This window comes from Heptranchias perlo, chromosome 4, assembly GCF_035084215.1.
Source record: "Heptranchias perlo isolate sHepPer1 chromosome 4, sHepPer1.hap1, whole genome shotgun sequence".
Taxonomy (NCBI): Eukaryota; Metazoa; Chordata; class Chondrichthyes; order Hexanchiformes; family Hexanchidae; genus Heptranchias; species Heptranchias perlo.
In genome coordinates, this window is record NC_090328.1 from 82,181,460 (window position 1) to 82,205,540 (window position 24,081).

The 24,081-nt window shown below is 42.8% G+C and overlaps 1 protein-coding gene across 4 annotated transcripts in view; it reads right to left on the reverse strand.

The window, feature by feature from the left end:
• Nucleotides 1-24,081, reverse strand: part of auh (AU RNA binding protein/enoyl-CoA hydratase) — a 248,056-nt gene that overhangs the window by 96,188 nt on the left and 127,787 nt on the right. For 3 of the 4 annotated variants that reach the window (XM_067983244.1, XM_067983241.1, XM_067983242.1), the window contains one exon: nucleotides 17,270-17,326. The exons of the other annotated variant lie outside the window; for it this stretch is intronic. In XM_067983244.1, the coding sequence (XP_067839345.1) occupies nucleotides 17,270-17,326 (57 nt within the window). The remainder of the gene's footprint in view (nucleotides 1-17,269; nucleotides 17,327-24,081) is intronic. 4 annotated transcript variants of the gene reach the window in all.

Sequence of the window (24,081 nt, forward strand, 5' to 3'; positions counted from 1 at the left end):
GGTTACTGTATTATCCTAGTTACATGCATCTCTAATTTCCTGTTTGATCCCATCCCCTATATTACTACTACTGTTTGGAGACCTAAAGACAACTCCCACCAGTGTTTTCTGTCCCTTGGTGCTTCTTAACTCCACCCAGACCGATTCTACATCTTGATTTTCTGAGCCAATATCCTTTCTCACTATGGCTCTGATTTCATCCTTTACTAATAACGCCATCCCACCTCCTTTTCCTTTTTGCCTGTCCTTCCTAAATATCGAATACCCGTGGATATTCAGCTCCCAGCCTTGGTCACCCTGCAGCCATGTCTCTGTATTTGCAATTATATCATATCGACTTTCATCTATTTGCGCTGTTAATTCGCCTACCTTATTACGAATGCTTCGTGCATTCAGATACAGTGCCTTTAGATTTGTCTTTTTTAACATTTTTAGACATCTTAACATTTTTTTGTACAATGGCCCTATTTGTCTTATTACCGTTTTTCTTACCCGGACCCTATTTGTTAGTGCACTCTTTTGTTTGTGCACTCTGTCCCTTCCTGACACAATCTGGTTATCCTTACCCCAATCACTTTCCTGCACTGCTTTTTCTTTTCTCCTTAGCATTCTTGATTTCTCTCCAGTGGGACCCTCCTCCCCCCCCTTATTTAGTTTAAAGCCCTATCTACCTCCCTAGTTATTTGATTCGCTAGAACTCTGGTCGCAGCATGGTTCAGGTGTCGTCCGTCCCAACGGAACAGCTATCTCTTTCCCCAGTTCTCGTGTCGGTGCCCCACGAATCAAAACCCACTTCTCCCACACCAATCTTTCAGCCATGCATTCATCTTCCTGATCTTATTTACCCTGTGCCAATTTGCTCGTGGCTCAGGTAATAATCCAGAGATTACCACCCTTGTGATTCTGCTTTCTAAATTTAGTCCCTAGCTGCTCAAACTTTCTCAGCAGAACCTTTTTCTTAGTTCTACCTATGTTGTTGGTACCTATGTGGACCACGACAACTGGATCCTCCCCCTCCCACTCCAAGTTCTTCTCCAGCCCGGAGGAGATGTTACACCTCTTAAAGATGCACTGTCAATGCAATCAGTGGAGGAAGACAAGTGTAATGGCTGGACCAGCAAGAGAGCGTGCACCGAGGTTCTCCGATGTCGCACTGGAGGCCGAGGTGGAGAAAGTGGACGCACGGAGGGCCATCCTGCAGGAAACCATCCAGACACCAGCTGCGGAGGCAGTGGCCCTGGAGGTGAACCATGCACGTGGATCCAGTGCAGGAAAAAGTTCAATGATTCGACACGGGTGGTCAAGGTGAGTGAATGCAAGTGTCAAATGCTACATTCTACCAACAGCACCACTGCTCCATGGACGACATTCCCGTCACCCACCCAAGAACAAACAAATGTTTTCCATCCCTATGCAACGCTGCATTTCAGATGCTGCATCCCACACTCACATAGTACCACTCTTGCAATCCACACACCCACAACTCACAGGTCACCCACACTGGTAGCTATTCAACCATGACAGGCACATCACCCAAACATCTTGCAGGACACTCACTGACACACTTCCCTCTGTCTTGCAGGAGAAGATGGTGCATAACAACAGGCAGCAGGAAAGAATGGATGGAGGACATACATGTCTACATGTTCTCACCCCCACGGAGGAGACTGTGCTGGGGATCATTGGACGGGCCTTCGATGCGGGCGTGGCCACTGGCGATGCTGGAGGTATCGAAGATGAGAGTTTCTGCGTACCTAATCCTCGTTCTCGTTTCCCACATCTCCTTCATTCCACAATCTTTTCTGACTTATGTGCAGCAGATGGTGTCAGTAAGCACGTCTCACCTGCTCCTCTCCCCGCTCCACAACTCAACCAGTCTACCTTTGACATTGCAGATACCCAAGAACTGGAGCCGGCACCGTCCGAGGTGGAGGAGGAGGAAGACAGTGACAATGAAGCTGCACTGTCACTTGATCTGACACTCGCATTCACCAGCTCAGATACTGACACTGCGAGTCCTTTCGAGGAAGGTTCTGCACGTGGTGTGACACCGGGCACAAATGCGCAGGAGCAGGGGCAGGGGGAACAGATACTGCAGGTGCCAGCTCGCCGGAGGGCGAGATTGCACAGTAGTTCTGCTGCAGAAGAGTCAGATGATGACTTCAATGGGCCAGGCTACAGAAGGCAGCTGATGGGCATACACAACCAAATGCTTGGTGCACTGGAAGGCCTGCCGGAAAGCCTGATCACAATGTCACAGGGCATGGAGGAGTCCAGCTCCAACTTGGCACAGGGCTTTGCGCAGAGCTTGGAGCCTATCCTTTCCCACACGAAATGGGTGGTCACCTCCATCAGCACACCTGTGGAACCCACCATGATGTAGCGTCGGATGACCAATGTCTCAGTTTCCATTGTAGCACAAACAGATGCCATCATAAGTCTGCATGCTTCATTTGGAGCTCAGACTGCTGCTATCGTGGCTCTGGGCTTCTAGGGCATTACAGCACTCCAGCAATCTATCCTCCAGCAGATCACCAGGATTGCTGAGGCGCCGCCCCTTGCAAGTGGCAGTGGCGCTATGGTAGTCGAACCTGCTGTCCTCTCTCAGGATAAATGTAAGGAATCTTACAACACCAGGTTATAGTCCAACAATTTTATTTTAAAATCACAAGCTTTCGGAGATTATCCCCTGACGAAGGGGATAATCTCCGAAAGCTTGTGATTTTAAAATAAAATTGTTGGACTATAACCTGGTGTTATAAGATTCCTTACATTTGTCCACCCCAGTCCATCACTGGCATCTCCACATCATGGCTACTCTCTCAGGATGACAGCATTCCTGCTCCCACCCCTGGCACTCCGCCAGTGTCCTTGCTGTTGCCCGTCAGCCAGCCAGGCCAGACTGCTGCAGCCCACGCCAAGATGATGTTAATCTGAAGCCAGGCCCTCCCAGCCACAGCTGCTCGAGGTCGTCCTCCACGGCCAACTGCACGCTCAATTGAAGGTCAGCAACCGTCCACCACCCATGCTCCAGCCACTGGGGATGCACCTCATAGGAGCACTAGGAAAGGAAAAGGCATACAAACGACAGGCACTGAGGGACTGCACGAGGGTGAATAGTGTAACTTTGTATACATGATTTCATGTGTAAGTTTATAAATTTATATTTGAAGTCGAAGTTGGTGTGGTTTTTATTTATGCGATGAACTGCCGGAGGAAGCAATGTATAATCATAAGAAGGACGATTTGATGGTCATGTGGGAGAGAAAAGGTGATGAGTGTCGGACTGTTGGTGCCTTGGCAGGTGTCAATGAGATTACTGATATCGCTCATGGATAAGGTGAGCACGCAGAGTCCTGGCAGACAGGGCCTGTGTGCCTTGTTACCTCCTTGCCTCTGGCTCAGAGTCTTTCCAGATAGACGGTGGCAAGGGCTGTCCTCTCACAAGGGTGAGGTTGTGCAGCATGCAGCTTACAATGATGAACCTTGACACCTGCTCAGCAGACTACTGCAGGGTTTCTCCAGAACAGTCCAGGCAGCGGAAGCGTTGCTTTAGGATGCCTGCAGTGTGCTCGATGACGTTTCGTGTGGCTGCATGACTCTCATTGTAGGCCTGCTCTGTATGTGTGCGTCTGTTCCTGACCGGAGTTATGAGCCACCTCATGAGGGAATAGCCCTTGTCGCCAGCCTTTGATTTGCCATGCCAGTTGAAAGATACGTGGAATGTTGGACTGGCACATAATGAAGACGTCATGACTGCTGCCAGGTAGCAGGCACTGACCCGCATGATGCGCTGCATGTGGTCGCACACCAGCTGCACGCTGAGGGAGTGGAGCCCCTTTCTGTTCTTGAAGATGGCAGAGTTGAGATGTGGAGCACCCACGGCAATATGCATGCAGTCAATGGCACCCAGCACCATGGGGTAGCCTGCAATACGAGCAAACCCTCATGCTCGCTCTTTCTGCTTCTCTGTCAAGCGGGAATGTTATGAATTTGTTGCACAGCTTGTATAGTGCCTCAGTGACCTCCCTTATGCAGCAGTGCACTGCAGCCTGCGAGATGTTGCACATATCGCCAGCAGCGGCCTGAAAGAATCCAGAACCGTAAAAGTTCAGCGCCACGGGTACCTTGACAGCCACAGTCAATGCTGTCCTTGTCCTGCTCTGAGGCTGCAGTTGTGACTGCAGCAGTTGACGTATCTCTGTCACGACCTCTTTTGTGAACCGCAGCCATCAGATGCACTGATCTTCACTCAGGTTGAGGTAAGAGAATTGGTTCCCGATGACCCTCATTGGATATGGCCTCCTGCTTGGTGCTCTGCGCCTCCTCCCTCACCTTGCAGCTTGACCTGCTCTGCTTGGCCTCTCTGCATGCTCCCAGTTGCATCGTGTCTACAAAACGGGTGCTATATGGCCCAATTTATAGCCCCATGCCTTCAGAATGATCCCTCATCATTTAACAGTGCCCTAGTATCTCTTTATGGAAAAAAATGAGTTTAGTCTTGGGCAGCTTTTGGTACTGAAGGAGTTTACCTCTGAAGCTGACATTGCAGACCCAGATTGTCCTGGGTCTTTCAATCTGCTTGTGCATTAAGCACTGCTTAATAGGTTACTATGCTGCTAAACACTCAAAGCTAGTTTGTGCATCTGTGTGCCTGCCTCATGATCCTGCTGCACATGAAGTGTCAATGTAATAATATATAATGGAGTTGAGATAAAATTACTGTACATGTTGAACTGTACAAATTAACTAGGGCGCCCCATTTTATTCTTACATGTCACAGTTGTACAAATTAAAGGAACTAATATATCTAATAGACAAAGATTTGTGCGTAGAGAACACTGATTGCAACTGCAAAACCAATGTTCTCAGCACAAAGGTAGACTGCAATATTCTGTAATAAAAGTTGTCCCACATCAGTCCATCCTCTTTGATCCTGACCTGTCATATTCCATGAACTTTGCTTATTCATCATGCAGTCATGATGTCTAGCCTTTATACCCACACCATCTTCACCTCCCTTACTAATCATAATACCTTACTGAGCCATTATTTACAGAAAGAAAATGTTTCCCCAGGAACATTACGATAATTAATTTTAAACTGCTTGTGGAATGCAAACTCTTGTTCACCATAACCTTTGTGAGGTTTACTAAAAGAACTCCCGATAAGAAGCAAGTGCATAAACATGCAGTTACACTCCCATTTCTGCATTGCTGTAGTGATTTCTGCTTCATAGCAACACAAAGGTGACAGCATAACTCTGGGGTCAAGTCCCAATCTGACTCAGAAATACAACAATACGAGGCCCCCTTAGGGAGCCACCTCACTGCTTTGGCTTGACACCAGACATGTATGAGTCCAATGAAGTGTCAAGCTTGGTTTATAATGTATTCAGGTTCATTGGACCTCTTGGGCATTTTGTAAACTCAAGCAGTTTTTTAAAAATATATTTTGAGAAAGCAGATATTTTGTCAAAACATTCAATATGTGCTATCCCAGAGCAGACATTGATGCACGAATGTAAACATGCATGCAACAAAGCTCTCTCTTGGCTGCTAGAGTATGATGCCAGCCAAGCGGTCTACATCAGATGTTGCCAGCTGAATTCTTAAAATTCTCAAATTGGAGACCCTCATCCTCAGTTTGGTCATGTGCAGATGAAAATCACTTATGTGCAAAGTGTAGGTCCACATTAGCTTCCAACAGCCCTTGATTTAGAGCAGTAGCACCAACTAAGGTAGACAGGGGAGACTGGCACATGGAGGTTGAGAGTCTCCATTTCAGTATCACTCTCCTCAGACCACAACTTATAAATAAAGAAGTGCCTTTTATCTTTATTATTTAACTTTCTTACATCCTAAGAATGGTTGAATGCCATACTCAACAATTCAACCTTTTAAGCACTAGCCTAAAGAGCATAGGAAGCTGGCTCTTCCAGTGGACCTGGGACAGGATTGAGCAATTCCTAGACATTTCAGCACTTCTCTGAACTATCCAATCAATAAATAATGAATCAGGCACAAGGAAAACGCCTGTCAACATTTGGGGAAAAAAAACCAGAAAACATTCTTCCAGTCTCTCGACAGACAAAAGGCTACTTCATAATGTAGAGAATACATTTGTTTGAGTTAAATACTACTGAAAGGCTAATGGATGTATGCTTAATCCTACTTAAGGACCCAAATTGAGATACACACTAAGATGTTTATTATGGTACATTTACTCTACATAAATTATAACCACAAATATACACATCCATTTACTGCAATGAACTTAAACACAACTTGCATTTCTCTCTTTGCCTGAATGCTTTTATATTCTTCCTTTTCAAATACTTATCCAATTCCTTTTTAAATAATGTTATTGTCTGTTTCTCAATAGTCTCTTGTAGTAAAGCATTCCATATTCTAATAGCCCTCTGTGTGTAAAAAAGTCTTTCAGCTTCTCCCTTCATTCTAGTTATGATCCTACGTCTATGTGACCTGATCTGAAATCGCCCACCAGTGAAAACCATCTTTCACTATTTGCCCTGTCAAAATCTTTCATTGTTTATTAAAACCTCCATAAGATTCCACTGAAAAAGCCCCAACTTTTCACACCTTCCTTCATAACTATAATCTCTCATTCCTGATAGCATTTTGTTGAAATTTTGCTGTACCCTTTCCATGGCCCTAATATCCTTCCTATGAAGAAGTTTCCAAAATGATATGCAATACTCCTGCTGTGGCCTAACCAATGTCTTGTACAAATTCAACATTGCTTCCTTGCTTTTATATTCAATGTCTCTATGTATAAAACCTAGAATCTTACTTGCCTTTTCATGGCCTTTTCTACTTTCACTCCAATATTTAAAGATGCATTTAGATCTCTTTATTCCTTCATACTTAAGAAACTTGCCATTTAGAATATATTTTCTTTTATTGTTCTTTTTCCCAAAATGGACATTCACAATTCTTTGTACTAAATTTGATCTGTCACCCATCTGCCCACTCTGCTAACTTGTCTATGTTCTCCTGCAATCTTCCTCAGTTTACCATGACCACTAATTTGGTATCATCAACAAGCTTCAATATCATTCCCCCTGTGCCAATATCAAAATCATTTGAACAAATGGAAAACAAAAGAAGTCCCAGCAAAAATTCTTGAGCACATCACAATCCACACCTCAATCCAAAGTAAAACATCCATTTTCCCCGACTCTTTGCTTTCTAACTCCTAGCCATCTTTCTATCCATTCAGCAACATTCCCTTTAACACTACATACGTTAATTTTTGTAACAACTCTCTTATGTGGCACCTTATCGAACATTGTCTGAAAAATCATATATGCAATCCACTGCATTCTCTTTATCTATATAATGTGATTTCTTAGAAAAAGTTCAATAAAATTAGTCAAGCATGACCTGTCCACAAATCCATACTGATTGTTCCCGATTAGTCCATGCCTTTCTCAGCATTCACTAATTTCAACCCATATTGTAAAGGGATAATTTTGTGAATCCATGCTGCCAGTATATTGGCAATTCAGGCTTGCGCTGCCCATGATTTTCTGACTATTAATTTAAGATTAACTGGCCTCTAACTTTCTGGCTTATCCCTTTGTTGAACAGCGATGGGTGAAGATTAGCCACTCCCAAGTCCTTTGGCTCAATTCCAGTTTCCAAAGATTTTTGCAAATTATGATTTATGCCTCCTCTCCAAACTCATTCAATATGCTAGGATGCATGCCATATGTGTCTGATGACTTTTCTACTTTCAGTCCCATGAACTTTTTAAATACAGTTTCCTTTTCAATACTTATCTCCAGTAGATAAATATTTGAAGCACACGAAGATACAGGGCTATTGGGAGAGAGCAGGGAAGTGGAATTGGTTTCAGATTGCATCTAGAAAAGAGCCAGCACAGACATGATGGGCTGAATGGCCTCCTTCTGTACTTTAAATTTCTGTCATTCTATAGTAGCTCTTCCATATCTTTCTCAGGTACTCCTACAGTCCCACTTTCACTGCCCTCTATTTCAAGTAAGCTTTTCAAGGGTGAGAAAGGAATCACAAAAGGAAGTGTTTAGGCAGAGAGTTCAGAATAGCCAAGATAGAACAAGGGCGTGCCACCTATGGTGCAACAGAAGGAAGGGGGAGGGGGATGCAAAAGAAGCCAGAGTCGGAAGACCAAAGGACATATGCTGGGATGTAGGAATGGAGAAGGTTGCATCAGCAAGGTTAACTGAGGCCATGTTGAGATTTATAATCGAGGATGAAGATTTTGAATTTAATGCATTGGGGGACAGCAAGGACATGGGGTGAAGGGTGAGTAGGACTTAGTGCAGGATTGGTTGTATGTAGTGGATTTTTGGACAAGTTGCAGTTTGTGTAGGTTGGAGCTCAGGAGGCCAGTGAGGAGGGTGCTGGAGAAGTTGAATCTGAAGGTAACAAAAGCATGCGTAAGGGTTTGTGACTATGCAGGGCAGAAGATGAAGTGAAGAGATTCAAATTGGGGATTTTAGGAAAGTTGAGCATTGAGTAGCAATGATGCATTTGAGAATCTTAGAAAAGAGGTTAGTTACCAGGTAGAGGATGGAAGGATCAATGGTGGGCCTTTTGAGGAGAGGATGGTGGTTTTAAAGAGGAGCGGAATGGTGTCTGTGTAAAGGGGGCCATTAATGATATCGTCAAACATTGGGACAAAGTAAGATGTATTGAGTATACATATATTATTAAAACTATCACTGTGTAACAAAGTATAGGTTCATACATGAGAAAAAGGAAGCTGTATTCTTGTCAGATTCAGGTTACAGTTCTGTTCAGTGAAAGCAAAGAAAATAAACTTCTGCCCTATCTCCCTAAATAAAAGTAAATCTGTTACTCTTGAAAATTGTTTGGTAATTTTCCCAAATGGTTACCAAAGATAATCTCTAAATAATGATGGTTGATTTTTAAAAAATATTACCTTCATTGGTATTCATCAGGGGTAACACGCTATATCCAATAGGATTAAGAGGCTTTACTAATTTAATCATACGTTTCCAAGCTAATATTTATTAAAATATATGTAAATAGTAGCTCAGCGGTTTGCTGTTTTGTGAGTGAGAGCACAATGAAAAAGATGGACTGACTTTTAGTCAATCGAGCTGAAAATAGGGGTTTGCTGAACTTTCTGTTCACAGAATTCTTGTCTGATTCATTTGGAGTCACTATCATTAGATTGCAGAACTAATTCCTGTTTTCGCAGAAACCAGTGTGTACCTGGATAATCGGTTTCACTTATAATAAGTTTCCCTTCAGGATTGACAGGACTGCAGTGCGATGATTCAGAAGATAACGTGTGAAGCTTTAACCTTATGAATGTGCAAAAACACGTCCAAATCTGACAGATAAGAGGGCGAATAATGCCACCCAGACTCAATGGTACCAGGACAGCTGCTGTTTTTGCATTGCATGCACCTACAGTGCACTGAACATACACTACACCCCTAATGCAAGATCATCTCATTTACATATTATTGCAACACTCCTGGCGCACAGTGCACAACACAATGGGAATCAAGCGAATGAATGTCTTTTGCCAACAAATCTTAAAGGGCTACTGGTTGCCTTAAAGCTGTTACTGAAATGGCTGCAGCAAAGCCAAGCAGTAGAGTGGCATTGTTTCAAGCTGCAGCTCAGAAGGTCACGCTCCAGGAAGCGTTGGCCAGATAGGTGGTCCTTTTGATAAGAGGCATGAGCAGCGTGAAAGTAACATGGATGGAGGTGACAGAAAGGGTCAGTGCTATCTCACCTGTCCACAGAAGACAAGAGCAGATGTGCAAGGTTGCCAAGGTGAGTGCCACACACTTCGCCATAATTTACAATGCTGCCTTATAATGCATGCTCACAGAAACTTTGCTATAAGCTTGGTTCACTATAAGCATAAAGAGGGAGAATGACCAGAACTCTGGTAACTGTTCACCTACTTTCTAAATGCAAAGGCATGCCCATATTTTTGCTACCCACTCTATGGCTGCCATGACAATAAATTTGTCCCATAGCCTATGAAATGTGGCAAGATGAAAATGCAAGCATTTTGCCAATGCAAGCTCATAGACTCAAATAAGTTAGGTGCTGGGTTTTATATTTGGGTAACACATATCTTCTCTCATCTTTCTCATTCTAACTTACCACTCTTTTCTACATAATTCCAGTAGATGCCACACATAATAGACACCAGCAGCTGCAAGCAGAATACTCTTAACCTCCTATGAGGAAAGAGCCCTGCACAATGCAGGCCTGAAGGCAATCAAGGAAGTGGAGTTATGATAGGTTGGTGGCTTCCCCCCAACTCAGGACGAGTACCATGCTTTTTTTTTTCTCCCCATACTTACTCGCTCATTCTCTGAAACACAGGTGTACAATGGCCTGCAGCAGTATAATACACAATGGGCTCTATTTTAGCACCCGTGATCGGGTGCGTTCCTGGCGGGGGGGCTACGAAAATCCAACCCGCCCCATTTCCGGGTTTCCCACTGACGCGCTGACATGCGCGTGCAGCCCCCGCAAGTGGGACTCCCGCCGGCAATTAAAGCCGGCAGGGTGCCACTTAAGGTATTTATTTTGGTATTTCAGGTCGTTTACAGACCTGATTAATGTGATATTTTAGGAGGGTTGGGATTTTACAAACAACTGGGACTGTTTCCCGTACTGGGGGAAACACTCCCAGTTCAAATGGACGTATAGCAGCCATCAGCCTGTGGCAGCTGCAAAGGTCCATTTGACAGGTTGGGGGGGGGCGGTGGGGAGACCCCCACTCATTGCAGGAGGCCACTCTGTCACTTGGGACAAAGTTTGGCCTCCACCACCCTCCTCCTAACAATAAAATTCACCAACTTGCACACTCACCCCGGTGTCCAGACACATGTACCTACCTTGCGGACCCCCTCAGATGTACATCTTCCGGATGGGGGCCGCCGTAGCTGCAGTCATGACCTCCTCGGAGGGCGAACAGCATCACCAGCCTCGCCGGCCATGCCGTCCACCTCTGACACGTGGAGCTCCACAACACAGTGCTGTGACACATCCACCTGCACAGCAGGAGGGAGGGCAACCGCAGAGAGAGATGCGTCGCAGAGGGCACTACCCTCACCACAGGGTCCACAGACCGAGGCTCAGCTTCCTGGACCTCTCTGAGCAGCAGTGCACACGGAGGCTCAGAGTCACTCGACATGTAGTCGTGGACATCTGCAGCCTCCTTCATGCCGAACTGCTCCTGGCTGGCCTGAGCACCATCTTCTTACCTGTCGCTGTCAAAGTCACCACTGCCCTCAACAACTTCTCCTCCGCATCCTTCCAGGGTGCCACCAGGGACATTGCCGACGTCTCAGTCGTCTGCACAAAAGTGCCCTGCAAATACACCTACACCCACTCTGCAGTGACACAATGGGTGGCATCAGTTGTGGGTCTTCATTGTGATCCTCAGGAAAGGGCATTATTGCACAAACCAGACAAGATTCGCAAAGACGCGACAGTAGTGGTGCCAATATAATATGTAATGTGAGTTGCTCAGAAATTAAATATAAGTAAAAACCATGACAAACCCTCAAATACCCTTGTGCATCCCCTTCATGCTCATGACACGTTTGCCTTACGCTGTCTACTGCACATATGTGATGAATGCCCTGTGGCTGCAGCACAGGTAGTGGCAGGTTGATTGAGGCTGACTGTGAAAGAGATGCATGAGAGGGTATGAGATAGAGCCATGAGATTGTATGAGGATTGGGTTGAGTGGTAGTGGCGGGATGAGTACTGGTGAGATGAGTACTGGCGAGGTAAGTGCAGGTAAGATGAGGATGAGATTTGAGTGGGTGTGAGGAGTGATGTGATAGAGTAGTGTTGGCAGTGCAGGAGGAGATGTGGGGTGGGGGCGGTGATGTGGCAGACGGAGTGTAGGGGAATGAGTAAGTGTACTCACTTTGGCTGATCTACTTAAGTCATTGCAGCGCCTCCTGCACTGTATGCAGGTGCGTGATATGTTGGTGGTGCAGGTGACCTCCTCTGCCACTTCGAGCCAGGCCTTCTTGGTGGCAGAGGCAGGCCGCTTCCTCCTGCCCGTTGGGGGGAAGATCTCTGTCCTCCCCCTCCTCCTCACCCCATCCATTGATACCTGGAGTGAGGCATCATTAAACCTGGGAGCAGCCTTCCCCATGAGCTGCTCCATGCTGTAATTTCCTATTTCTTGCAGCATCAGTCAGTGGAGGACTGTCCCTTTAAATAGAGCTCCTCCAGCTGACAGACCTTACTGCGCATGCGCAGTCCGCCCACCACGCAGCTCAGCAGCGGGGAACCTGGAACAACAGGTAAGTGGATCCAATCAGCCTGCGATTGCGCGGGGCAGACTGATTTCACCGGGCGCGTTACCCACGCGCCCAATCGCCCCCCCGCCGTGAACCCGCCGCCATGGTAATATCGGGCCCAATATCTTGCCACTGAAGCTATGCTTGAAGCTGTGTCCTATTGGCAGCATTGTAACATATGTTCTTCTAATCCTATAGGTTTACCATAACAAAGACGACTTCAGGTAGCAATGTGCACCTTTTCTCAGCACATCACAGCACCCTGCATCCATTACTTTTACAGTGACAAACACATCCACTCTGGGTTATTCAATTAATGATTGCAAGGAGCACTTAATGAAGCATAGCACATGAAGTGCAGCTTGCTGCTTGGAAAGCCAGTTCAAAGCCTCCTTTAGCTGCTAAGCTCAGGGAATTGGAACTCACAGGGCCTATAACACAGTTTGGTATCTCACCATAAGTATTTCATGTAGTCATTTGAGGGTGTTTCCAAGAAGCTCGAGGGTAACTGTAGAGGTGTTCATAACTGCTGCATGACCATCTGACCAAGTGCAAACCACCTTGAAGAGCATGGCCATTCCACGGCCCTCTACAACAGAGATCTCCTTGGCTAACCTTCCAGGTTCAGCCATAGCTTCCTTAAATAACTCTACAACTGGAGGTCTAGAAACCTTGGATTCTAATCTATAGCAGTCCATCTTATCTGCATTCAACATGATGGGCAACCAGATAATGCAGGTCTTCAACAACCTCATTGCTGGCAAGCAATCGGCTCCCACACACATGTTTAACCAACCGGAGAGGATGCCCAGAATTAGAGGAACAGCAGGGGCTGCCATGGATGACAGAGATGTCTCTTTGGGTGATATGGATGTGATTTTGCCCGGTCACCCCATGTAAATAACTAGAGATATTCTCGAGCATACAGGCCCAGGTAGCCACCATATCAATACCAGCAGTACTTGTAGTTGTAGGACCATCAAAAAGGCTGACACCCAGCAACCACACTTCCTCCTCCAATTGGAGGAACACTTAGAAGGAACAGTTAGGAAGTGGAAGACATATACCATATATTTTAAATAAGGGGAAGCACCACAACAAAACACTCGAAACAAACCTGCACCAAAGTTAGAGTGACCGATACAGGAACATGTTCTGACATTGCCTTTGGTATGAGACAGGTTAAGGTACCTGAGGAGAAATTATGTTGAATTCAGGGATTTTAATGTATGGCTGGGCCTAGTGAAGGCAATGCTTTACTTGGCAAAGGTATTGATCACATGTGCAGATGACTTTTGTGCAATGAATGTTCCAGGCACTTAACTAAATGTTCTTCATTAGACCTTTCCTTATGACACTGGCTGAGCAACCATTTCCTTGTGCAGGCAAGTCATATGTCTCCTGTCTCTGGCTGCTGCTGCCTATCTTCTCCAACCTGCTCCATGGCAAGGCCCTTTTATGGAGAAAAATTATGCAACATGCAGCGTGCAACAATAAATTTGACAACTTGGTCAGGCAGTACAGCAACACTCCCTTATCAGTCAAGGCGTTTAAACTTTTACTTCAAAGTGCCAACTGTCTACTCCACCAAAATGGTGGTAGCAGTGTGCACCTCATTCTGTCACTCTTCAGCTGTTGTTCTTTGATGTTTCAAAAGGTTCCAGTGGCTAGCCTTGGTTCCCCAACAGCTATCCATCCAGTTTTCCTAGCTCTTGAAGTAATGGCAACACAGAGGGTAGTGAGCATTCACATGCATTATTCAATGCCACGGTCACAGACCAGCTACTTGGAGTGGAACCTCTTTCTGTTCATGAAGGGGGTAGTACTGGGGAGTAGAATCCATTTGGCCTGCTTTTTAAGGAACCCAGCCAGGCTGGAAGAGTGCAAGGTTCTCTGGCATTGCATGTTTTTCATGAAGAAATATATGAATAGAGTGGCTAAGGCAAACAAAACATGTGTGATCTGCATGACGCAACTATGCTCCGTAGGTTGGGAGATTTGGAAAATATCCCCTGCTGTTGCTTGGAAAGACCCAGTGCATAAAACTTCAAGGCAGCAGTTATCTTTACAGCCAACAACAAAGCCAGTATGAGCTGGTCATAAATTAAACTGTCTGACTGCTTAACATTCGATCATTTGTATATTGGAAAATTGTTCTAAAAATTGCTGGGATGTTCCCTCATTTCTTACAGAATAATTGCAGGCTATTGTGGTTAGGAATTGGTTCTCTCTATTACTAAATACAAACATACAAAATTGATGGGCTGGAAAGGACCAGCAAAAAAAAAGGCAAAAAAGAGGAAAATCCAGGGCAAATAAAGGAAAAATACTCTGGAAAATTCCTCTTCGATCCCCTCAGGCGATTGAAACCAGGAGATCACATGGACCAAGTGTTATCTATAAACCCACTTACCAAATTAGTTTAAGATTGTTTATAAGGTTTTCACGGTGATAATGGAAGCACACTTCTACCCCCTCCCTCCTCAGCTCATGCTGGCACTCTCATCATTCTCTCCAACTCAGTTCAAGCTGGCATACTTCACCCCCTTCACCTCATTTCATCTTGGCACGCTTCTCTTGTTCAATCTGCCTCCAATTCACACTGGTGCTCTCTCCCTATCCCCTTCCTCCATTCAAGAAAGGCATTTTAGTGTCAGCTGTGGCTCAGTGGTAGCAGTCTCACTTCTAAGTCAGAAGGTTGTGGGTTCAAGTCCCGCTCCAGGGACTTGAGCACAATATCTAGGCTGACACTCCAGTGCAGTACTGAGGGAGTAGTGGACTGACGGAGGTGCCGTCTTTCAGATGAGACATTAAACCGAGGCCCCGTCTGCCCTCTCAGGTGGATGTCAAAGATCCCATGGCACTATTTCGAAGAAGAGCAGGGGAGTTCTCTCCAGTGTCCTGGATAATATTTATCCCTCAACCAACATCATTAAAACAGATTATCTGGTCATTATCACATTGCTGTTTGTGGGACCTTGCTGTGCGCAAATTGGCTGCCACGTTTCCTATGTTACAACAGTGACTAAACTTCAAAAAAGTACTTCATTGGATCGTAGAGCACTTTGAAATATAAGAAATATAAGAAATAGGAGCAGGAGTAGGCCATATGGCCCCTTGACCCCATTAATTAAAGATCATGGCTAATCTTCGACCTCAACTCCACTTTCCCTCCTAATCCCGATATCCCTTGATTCCCTTAGAGTCCAAAAATCTATTTATCTCAGGTTTGAATATATTCAACGACTGAGCATCCACAGCCCTCTGGGGTAAAGAATTCCAAATACCCACGATCCTCTGAATGAAGAAATTCCTCCTCATCTCAGTCCTAAATGTTAGACCTCTTAACCTGAAACTATGTCCCCTAATTCTAGGCTCTCCAGCCAGGGGAAACATCCTCCCAGCATCTACCCTGTCAAGCTCTCTTAGAATCTTATGTTTCAATGAGATCACCTCTGATTCTTCTAAACTCCAGAGAGAAGAGGCACATTCTACTCAATCTTTCCTCTTGGGCAACCCTCTCACCCCAGGAATCAATCTAATGAATCTTCATTGCACCGCCTCTAAGGTAAGTATATCCTTCCTTAGGTAAGGAGACCAAAACTGCACAAAGTACTCCAGGTGTGGTCTCACCAAAGCCCTGTACAGTTGCAGCAAGACTTCCTTACTCTTGTACTCCAACCCCCTTGCAATAAAGGCTAACAGACTATTTGCCTTCCTAATTGCTTGTTGTAATCGCATGTTAACTTTCTGTGTTTCGTGTACGAGGACACCCAAACCCCTCTGAATACCAACATTTAATAGTTTCTCACCATTTAAAAAATATTTTGTTTTTCTATTTTTCTTACCAAAGTGAATAACCTCACATTTCCCCACATTATACTCCACCTGCCACCTTCTTGCCCACTCACTTAACCTGACAATATCCCCTTGCAGACTCTTTGCATCCTCCTTTCAGCTTACTTTCACACCTACATTTGTATCGTCAGCAAACTTGGATACATTACACTCTGTCCCTTCATCTGAGTCATTAATAGATTGTAAAAAGCTGAGCCCCAATCACTGATCCCTGCGACACCCAACTAGTTACAACCTGCCAACCTGAAAATGACCCGTTTATTCCTACTCTCTGTTTTCTGTCCGTTAACCAATCCTCAATCCATGCCAGTATATTACCGCCAATCCCATGAGCCCTGATCTTGTCTAACAACCTCTTATGTTATCGAATGCCTTTTGAAAATCCAAATATACTATATCCAGTAGTTCCCCATATCTACCCTGCTAGTTACACCCTCAAAAAACTTAGATTTGTCAAACACGATCTCCCTTTCATAAAATCGTGTTGACTCTGCCGAATCATATTATGATGGGACATCCTGAGGTCATGAAAGGTATAAATCCATGTCTTTCTTTTCTTTATTCTTCTTGCATGCCCCCTATTTAATGCTGGTGTTAATCTTTCTTTCTCAGATCATGCTGGCACGTATCTTCCACCTCACCATTTCAATCCACCCTTCTCACTCAGTTCATAGTCATTCCCCTCCCCCTCCTCAGGTCATGCTGGCTTCATCCTACTCTCTAAGTGCTCCTACTGTTTGCTTCTGGTCCAATGGCTTGAACACCGCTGCATGCTGTGGCGGAATACTGTAAAACATTAAATTTAATCTGTTGGAGCAACAACAGCAGGTAGACGCCATCAATGGCACTCAGGAGCAGAGCTGCAAGTAATGCTAATTTTCATTCATGAAAGCAGACAAGTTGACATTGAACCTGAATGCACTGATTTGCTGTACGAAATTTGGAGAGTTGGTAAGCATGGAGTTAAATTCCACTTGGCAGCACAGGCATTACAGCATTAAAGAATCAAACATGTTTACTTTACTGGTCAAATGTATTTATTTAATATATAATCCTATAAACAAGGTCTACTGCATGAATCCATACCTGCGCCTGGAATGATTGCCAACTTGGTTTCAACAAGTCCCATTTTTGCAGAAGTAGCTGTTAAAAAAAAATACAATGCTTCAGATACATAGTATGTACCATATTTAATGAATAACAAGTTTTTCTTTACTGCTTAAAAATTAACCACCTCGAAGGGAAGTCATTCTTCAAATTGTTGGCTCCTCCAACAACTATAATAGTAAAGCCTAGATTGATAGGTTCTGAGAAACCACATGCCAAGCATTAACACAAGAAATATGGCCATAATTTATGGATTGACAGTCCTGCACATGGTCTACTCCCACATTGCATAAAACTGCTGTACCTGCATCACTGAACTACTTTGTTTTGACATGAAGCTAAACTGGAACTAACTAACACTCAACACCTCGGCCCCAAGTACCAAAATTATACTGTTGTAGGGACGGAGTGGTGAGATCTTAGCATGCGGAGAATGCACATGATTTGAAGAATGAAGACGACCATACAAGATAGGTCATCTTTCTTCTTCATTCCACACCACAGAAACATATCAAAGTGGCACAAATTTAGGAGGGGAGAGGTGTCCCTGCATAGCTGCCACAACATCAGCAGTCAGGCCTGGTCTACCAAAGGCATTATCAACATGTTGCACTTCAATCCAGACAATAAAGTGTAATAGATAATTTAAAATTATCACAGAGAGTGAGGAGCAAGGTTAGGAGAAATTTCTTTATAGAGGGTTGTTGGAGCTTGAAATTGCCACAGTGAGTGGTTGAAGCAGAAACTATTGCATCTTTTAACAGAAAGTAGAATAAATATTTGAAGCAGTGGAAGATACAAGGCTCTAAGGAGAAAGTGGGGCAGCAGGATTAATTTTGGACTGCTCTAGCAAAGAGTCAGTGCAAACACAAAGGGCCGAATGGCCTCTTTCTGCAATGCAAACTGCAATGGTCCTACAATCAAAGCAAAAAGATAAAAGCAGTGCAGGCTACTTTGTAATTCTGATAAACAAAAGTTGGAGTTACTAGGACAAAATCCCCACCAAAAAATGAACTTATAACTGTAGTTCTGAGGGGGTGAACATTTATGGCATTACTATCATAAACCTGACCTGAAGCCATGGTACAATCTTGCTACAAGTTCATGTCCATTATGTGCCCATGAATAGCCTGCTCAGAAGTCAACAACTTAATCATAACCGTATCACAATGTGTTTTATCTAATAATACTTATGATGTATGCTTTCACAATTGTTCTTTAGTATGATGCACTGATATTTTGATATTTCAAAGACAAACAATAAATGAATGGCTTATTCAGCATGTATTTCCATTAGGATGTCACTTGCTACAACCCATATATACTATTCATCATTGCAATAATGGATGCTACTGAATTCTTTCAGAACCAGAACCTACACAAGTCCTCCACTAAAATTACATTTTAGTGCTGAACAACAAAAAAAAGTTCTAAAATAGTTCAGGACCAAGTAACTGTTTAGTTCCAGTGAGGAAGTATGAATGCCTGTATTTTAAATTGACCTATCAAAAGGATTGCTACTGCTGTTTCCCCATACTTCAATAAAGGATTTAGCCTGACATTTGTTCTGGTCATCTATGAATTCTAACCAACGGATTAGTCCCCTGAGTTTAAGAGCTAGTTGTACAACTACTTCATTATATATTTTTTAACAACCAGATTTTCAATCATTTCAAATAAACTGTACATTCATTCTTAAAAGATGTTTAGGTTGAATTTTATGTTCGTTCTTTTTGCGGTTATCGATTCCAGTTCTGGATTTCCCCAGCAAATACCAAAAGTTAAAAGCAACCTGACATTACATTCACTTTTCTGTACTACTTATTTCTGATTTTTGTTTTGCATCTTTGATTATTATTTCTAAATGTATCTGCCCCCAAGTGTCTTATTAGTGCAATCTCATGTTATGCTCAACCTCAGCATACCGCAGAACATCGTGCATGGACAGAAAGTGGCTGCAGAATCTCAGGTCCACACAGTACAGACTGATGGGGTTAGATCTGTATTAGTAACTGTATCCATCACTTCAGCACATAAGAAACACAGAATGAGAAAAGGACATTCAGCCCATTAAATTTTTCTTTCCATATGTCATGTACAATTCAATAGTCAGTACTCAATCTATTTTGTTTGCTGACGAAAAGTTCTGCAACTTTTCTCCCTCAAGTCTGTTTCGCGTATCCACTACTCACCACGCAAAGTGTCAGTTTAACTCAATTGGTAGCACTTTCACCTGTGAATCAGATGATTGTGGGTTTAAGCCTCACTTCAGAGCTTGAGGACATAACAGTACTGAAGGAGTGCTGCATTCTTGGAGGCATTATCCTTTGGACAAAATGCTAAAACCAATGTCTGCCTGTTTCAATGGTTCAAGTGGATGACAAAAATCTCTATTACTTGAATAAGGCATAGAGTCCTCCCTACAATCTTCTAGCTTCAGCAACATTCTTCCCTCAAACACCACTACCAAAACACAACTGGCCACTCTCATTGATTTTTGTGGGATTTTGCTGAGGTCTTCATTGCATTTGAAGCATTTCTGAAAGTAATACAAGTACTTCCTTGTTTTCTTGACAAAACAAAACTTCTAAGTTTTGTTTCAAGTCTTGTTTAAAGCTCATTAATTCTGTATTCTTGTCTGCTCATCCCACACTCTAAATACAATTAAATACTGTTTGCATATTGCACATAAAAATCTTTTTGAACATTGTCTATTCATTTCAGCATTTTAAAAACCTGTATCATGTCTCATCTCAATCTTTCAGCTCTGTAAGCCTAACTAAAATGTCTTGATTTTCAGAACAATTCTTTTTCCTCTTTATGTTAGGCTGGCATTGTACAAGGACAATCTTGCATGTATTTCACTTTTCCACAGAGATCTCCCTTAAAAGGTGTTAAAAGTCTGGTATATTAATATTCCAGCAGGGAATTGTATGTGACTTTCGTCTTTGCTCAATATCACTGTCATCTGGGATTTAAGACATCACTCAAATCGCAGCTTTCTGAAAGTGGAAAAATCATTTCTAAAAAGAACTTTTTTCATAATTTTGACTGGCCCATATGACCAATTAAGTACCATGTGGACTACAGCAAAATCTGTTTCAAATTTAGCCCAAGGTGTAAAGATTATGCAAGCTCATAAATGCCACAAAAAGGATCTGTGCCTTTCCATTTTTTAAATTTGATTTGGCCAATTTGTGTTTTTTTAATGCAATACTGGTTCTCCTCAGGCTTGACGATAGATCATTATGACTGAGTTCTATCATTGGATCATAGATGATCATTTAATTATCCAAAAGATAGATAAATTATATTTAATAAGGGCTGCTTGACTGTGAAACATGACGGTACAACATTCTGGAGTTAAGCCATACTCCAAAGTAAGTTCCTCGTTTCCGCTGTGCTTCTGTGAGGTGGTTACCAAAGAGAAGCTATCAGAATGACTATAAAAAGTAATGAACAACTAGGATTAATTTTAGCATCCTTGGGTGGTATTCCATCCTCCTCCTGCATGTTATATGCCATAGGACGATTTCTCCAATATTCCCCTGGAAAAATATGAATTTTGGAGAAATCATCGAGTGGCACATAACATGTCATTTTCGTGAAGCTAAAGTCGGAGCGGCGCAAATCGTCCAGCAACTTGTGGTGATACACAATTCACGCGGTATCTCTTCCTCGCCACAAGATGCTGGCCTATTTGCACATTAAAATTAATCTTAATTGTTCATCACTACAGTATTTCATAATGGTTCAGATAGTGAAACTTCATATTATACAAGCAGAAATAAAACATCTTTCATAATTTTCCCCCAAAAATGATGCCTTGCTGTAACATTTCTTATTTTTTTTCTAATTTGCTTAAAGTAGTGAAGGCACGGCTGGGGTATATTTCTATGGCATCGGCCAATACCTTGCCAAAGTAGCATTCTTGAAATATCAGCCTAGATCATGTCACCAGAATATCTGACTGTGTGAGCTGATCTTGTCCTCACCTAATATCCACTACAACAATACTGAGGGACTGGGGGATAGAACAGTGGAGTTGTGGCTCCTCCTATCACTAGTGAATGGGAGGGGGAAGTTGCATATACATAAGACAAAATCCATTAGGTTCTGTGGCAAGAGAGCCACACTCGCACACACAGAAGGCAAAGTATTATTTTAACATTTAATACGCTCAGTTCTATATACATAACTGTTTCTGGAGCTTTGCCAAGTGGAAGTTTAAGACCCTGTTAATTGGTGTTTACACAGGTCTTCACAATTGGCTCTCAAATAAAAATACCAAATAGGGAGAGATAGAGAGTCTACTGCTAAGTTGGGACTGGCAAAGTGACCTTTTGATGCACAAAGAAGCAACGGGCAGAAACCTGCCTTTTCATTGGAACCAAGGAGTCAAGAAGGAAGGCTATATCAAAAGCAAAATACTGCAGATGCTGGAAATCTGAAATAAAAACAGAAAATGCTGAAGAAGCTCAGCAAGTGAGGCAGCACTGTGGAGAAAGAAACAGAGTAAGCGTTTCAGGTCGAAGACCTTTCGTCAGAACTGGAAGGCTATATTTTCTTTTTAAGATGTAAAATCTGTTTTCTTTGATTTATCTCTACGTGCTTGAAGCAATTTTTTCTCCTGTTTAGAAAAAGGGCATGTTTCTGTTAAATTAGTACATCCTTGCTTTACACGGCAGTTGGTTCTATAGATGTTGCACCTTTTAAGGTATGGGCTGTATAAATTTTTTTGGTACAATCTAGTACCAGCCACCTAAAGTAAAATGGCAGTAAATATGCTCCATTGATGGGTTGTTTTGAATCTTAGTTGTTTGGATTTAAATTTGAATTGTCATTGTGGGACCGGTTGCAGTACCACTGCACACAGACGGTGCTGAAACCAAATCTTTTCAATGGTCCGGAATTGGCTGAAAAAATAACGGCATGTGAACGATGCACGCCATTATTAATGTGCAAATCAGACAGCAACGTGCGGCAAGGAAGAGATACCGCGTGAATCGCCACAAGTTGTTGGACAACTTGCACCGCTCCGCCGTTAGCTTCACGAAAATAGCATCTTGCCCTAAACCCCACCATGAGTTTCAAAAAGTTACTGCATTTGCGCATTAATTGCCCATTAAACTCGCCACAGAAAGTTGAGTCTAGTAATTAATAGCAGAAGTACCCTTTTAACGACATGATCATTGTTAATGACTGCCAATCAACCTCTATGGCCCAGAAAATGAACAATTAAAAATGTGAGTCTCATTCCTTCAGGTAGTGAACTGTTGTTGGAGAATTTAAAAATGTTAAATTTAAAATGTTCTTATTTTTCCATTCGGTGTCCTTTATCTCTCTCTTAATCCAATCTTTCTTTTTCCTCTTTCTGTAGCACATTTGACATTGAATTCACCCTCTCGAATTCATCCTTCTTCTCAGTCCTACCTGTTTATTTCTCAGTCCTTAAATCTCATTGGTTAAGGAGTTAGACGGCTGGTCCCGTCGTTCACCAAGGTCCCAGATGGCCTGTTATCAGCTCGCACTTCCAGCAACTTAAACGACAAAAAAATTTTGAGCTGAAGGGTGCAGGAAAAAGTCTATCTAACCGGGCATGCCGTGAAATGCCCTGCTCCAGCAAATTCCGGCCCTTAAATATTTGGGATGACAATGACTGGATGCTCTCAGCAAGGAACAACGCTCGCAGGGAGTGCAGGTCAGGAAATTGCAGACCTGCAATTTTATGACATGCAATCACTGGGAGTACCTGATATTGGAATCAGCTTTATTATTTAATCTTTGTGTTAAGTTCAGCCAATATAAAGCTATTTCATCTCTGTTCATTTTGCTGTAATCCTGGTGATTGTTATGGTGGGAAGCAGATATAAATATTATCAAGGAGTAGCTGAGAGGGGTTTGAAACATAGTGGGGAGGTGGGGGGAATGTAAATATCTGCAATCAGGTTCTGGCAGCTCTACAAAGGGAAATTAAATCAATGAGGGGAGTTCGGGGGAACCCTTTCAGTAGGCAGGCCCAGTTTGATACAAGGAACCAGACGTATTTGCCAGTATCAACCCTTGCTGAATCCCATGTAAAGCACACAAAAGGTCAAAGCAGGTTTGACAGTTTAACCTTTTAAATCTGACTCCATAAGTACACAATACACATGGTGTTATAAAGGACCATACAAGCATAATGATCTTGAAATGGTTCAAAAAACCAATGTAACTCATTGTTATCCAGGAAATGTTTCATTATTTTCTGCAATGAGAAAGTGGAACAACTCATGATCTATGAAATAATATGAAACACTTTTAAAACTATTGGTTTTATTTCACTATGTCAGAGATTAAAAGTTAACATTTGAACTTGTGTCTTTTCATGAACAATTTCCCTAATTTCTACACGAGTTAGTTAATACTCAGAGTTTTGAGAATATATGGAAAGTTATACTAGCAAACTGTAGCAATATTTCATTTTTCAACTACTTGCTTATCACAAATTTTTAAAATGTCAGTGCAGTCCCATTTAAAAAAAAATTGTTGTGTTCTGTATGTAGACAAAAAAGATGGACAAAAATTGTTTTTCTACAATAGAAGCAATATTTTTACAATTATAAATATAATAGAAGGCTACAAATTACAAAGCAGTTACATAATTGGTGAAGTGCGGGTTATATCGATACAAGGTCAAAACTCAGGCGGATAATTAAGTCATCTGAAATCAGATTTTTATAACTGCCCCAAACTCATTTGTTGCCATTTCAAATTATATTTACCAACAGTACCCTCATTTATTGTAGATT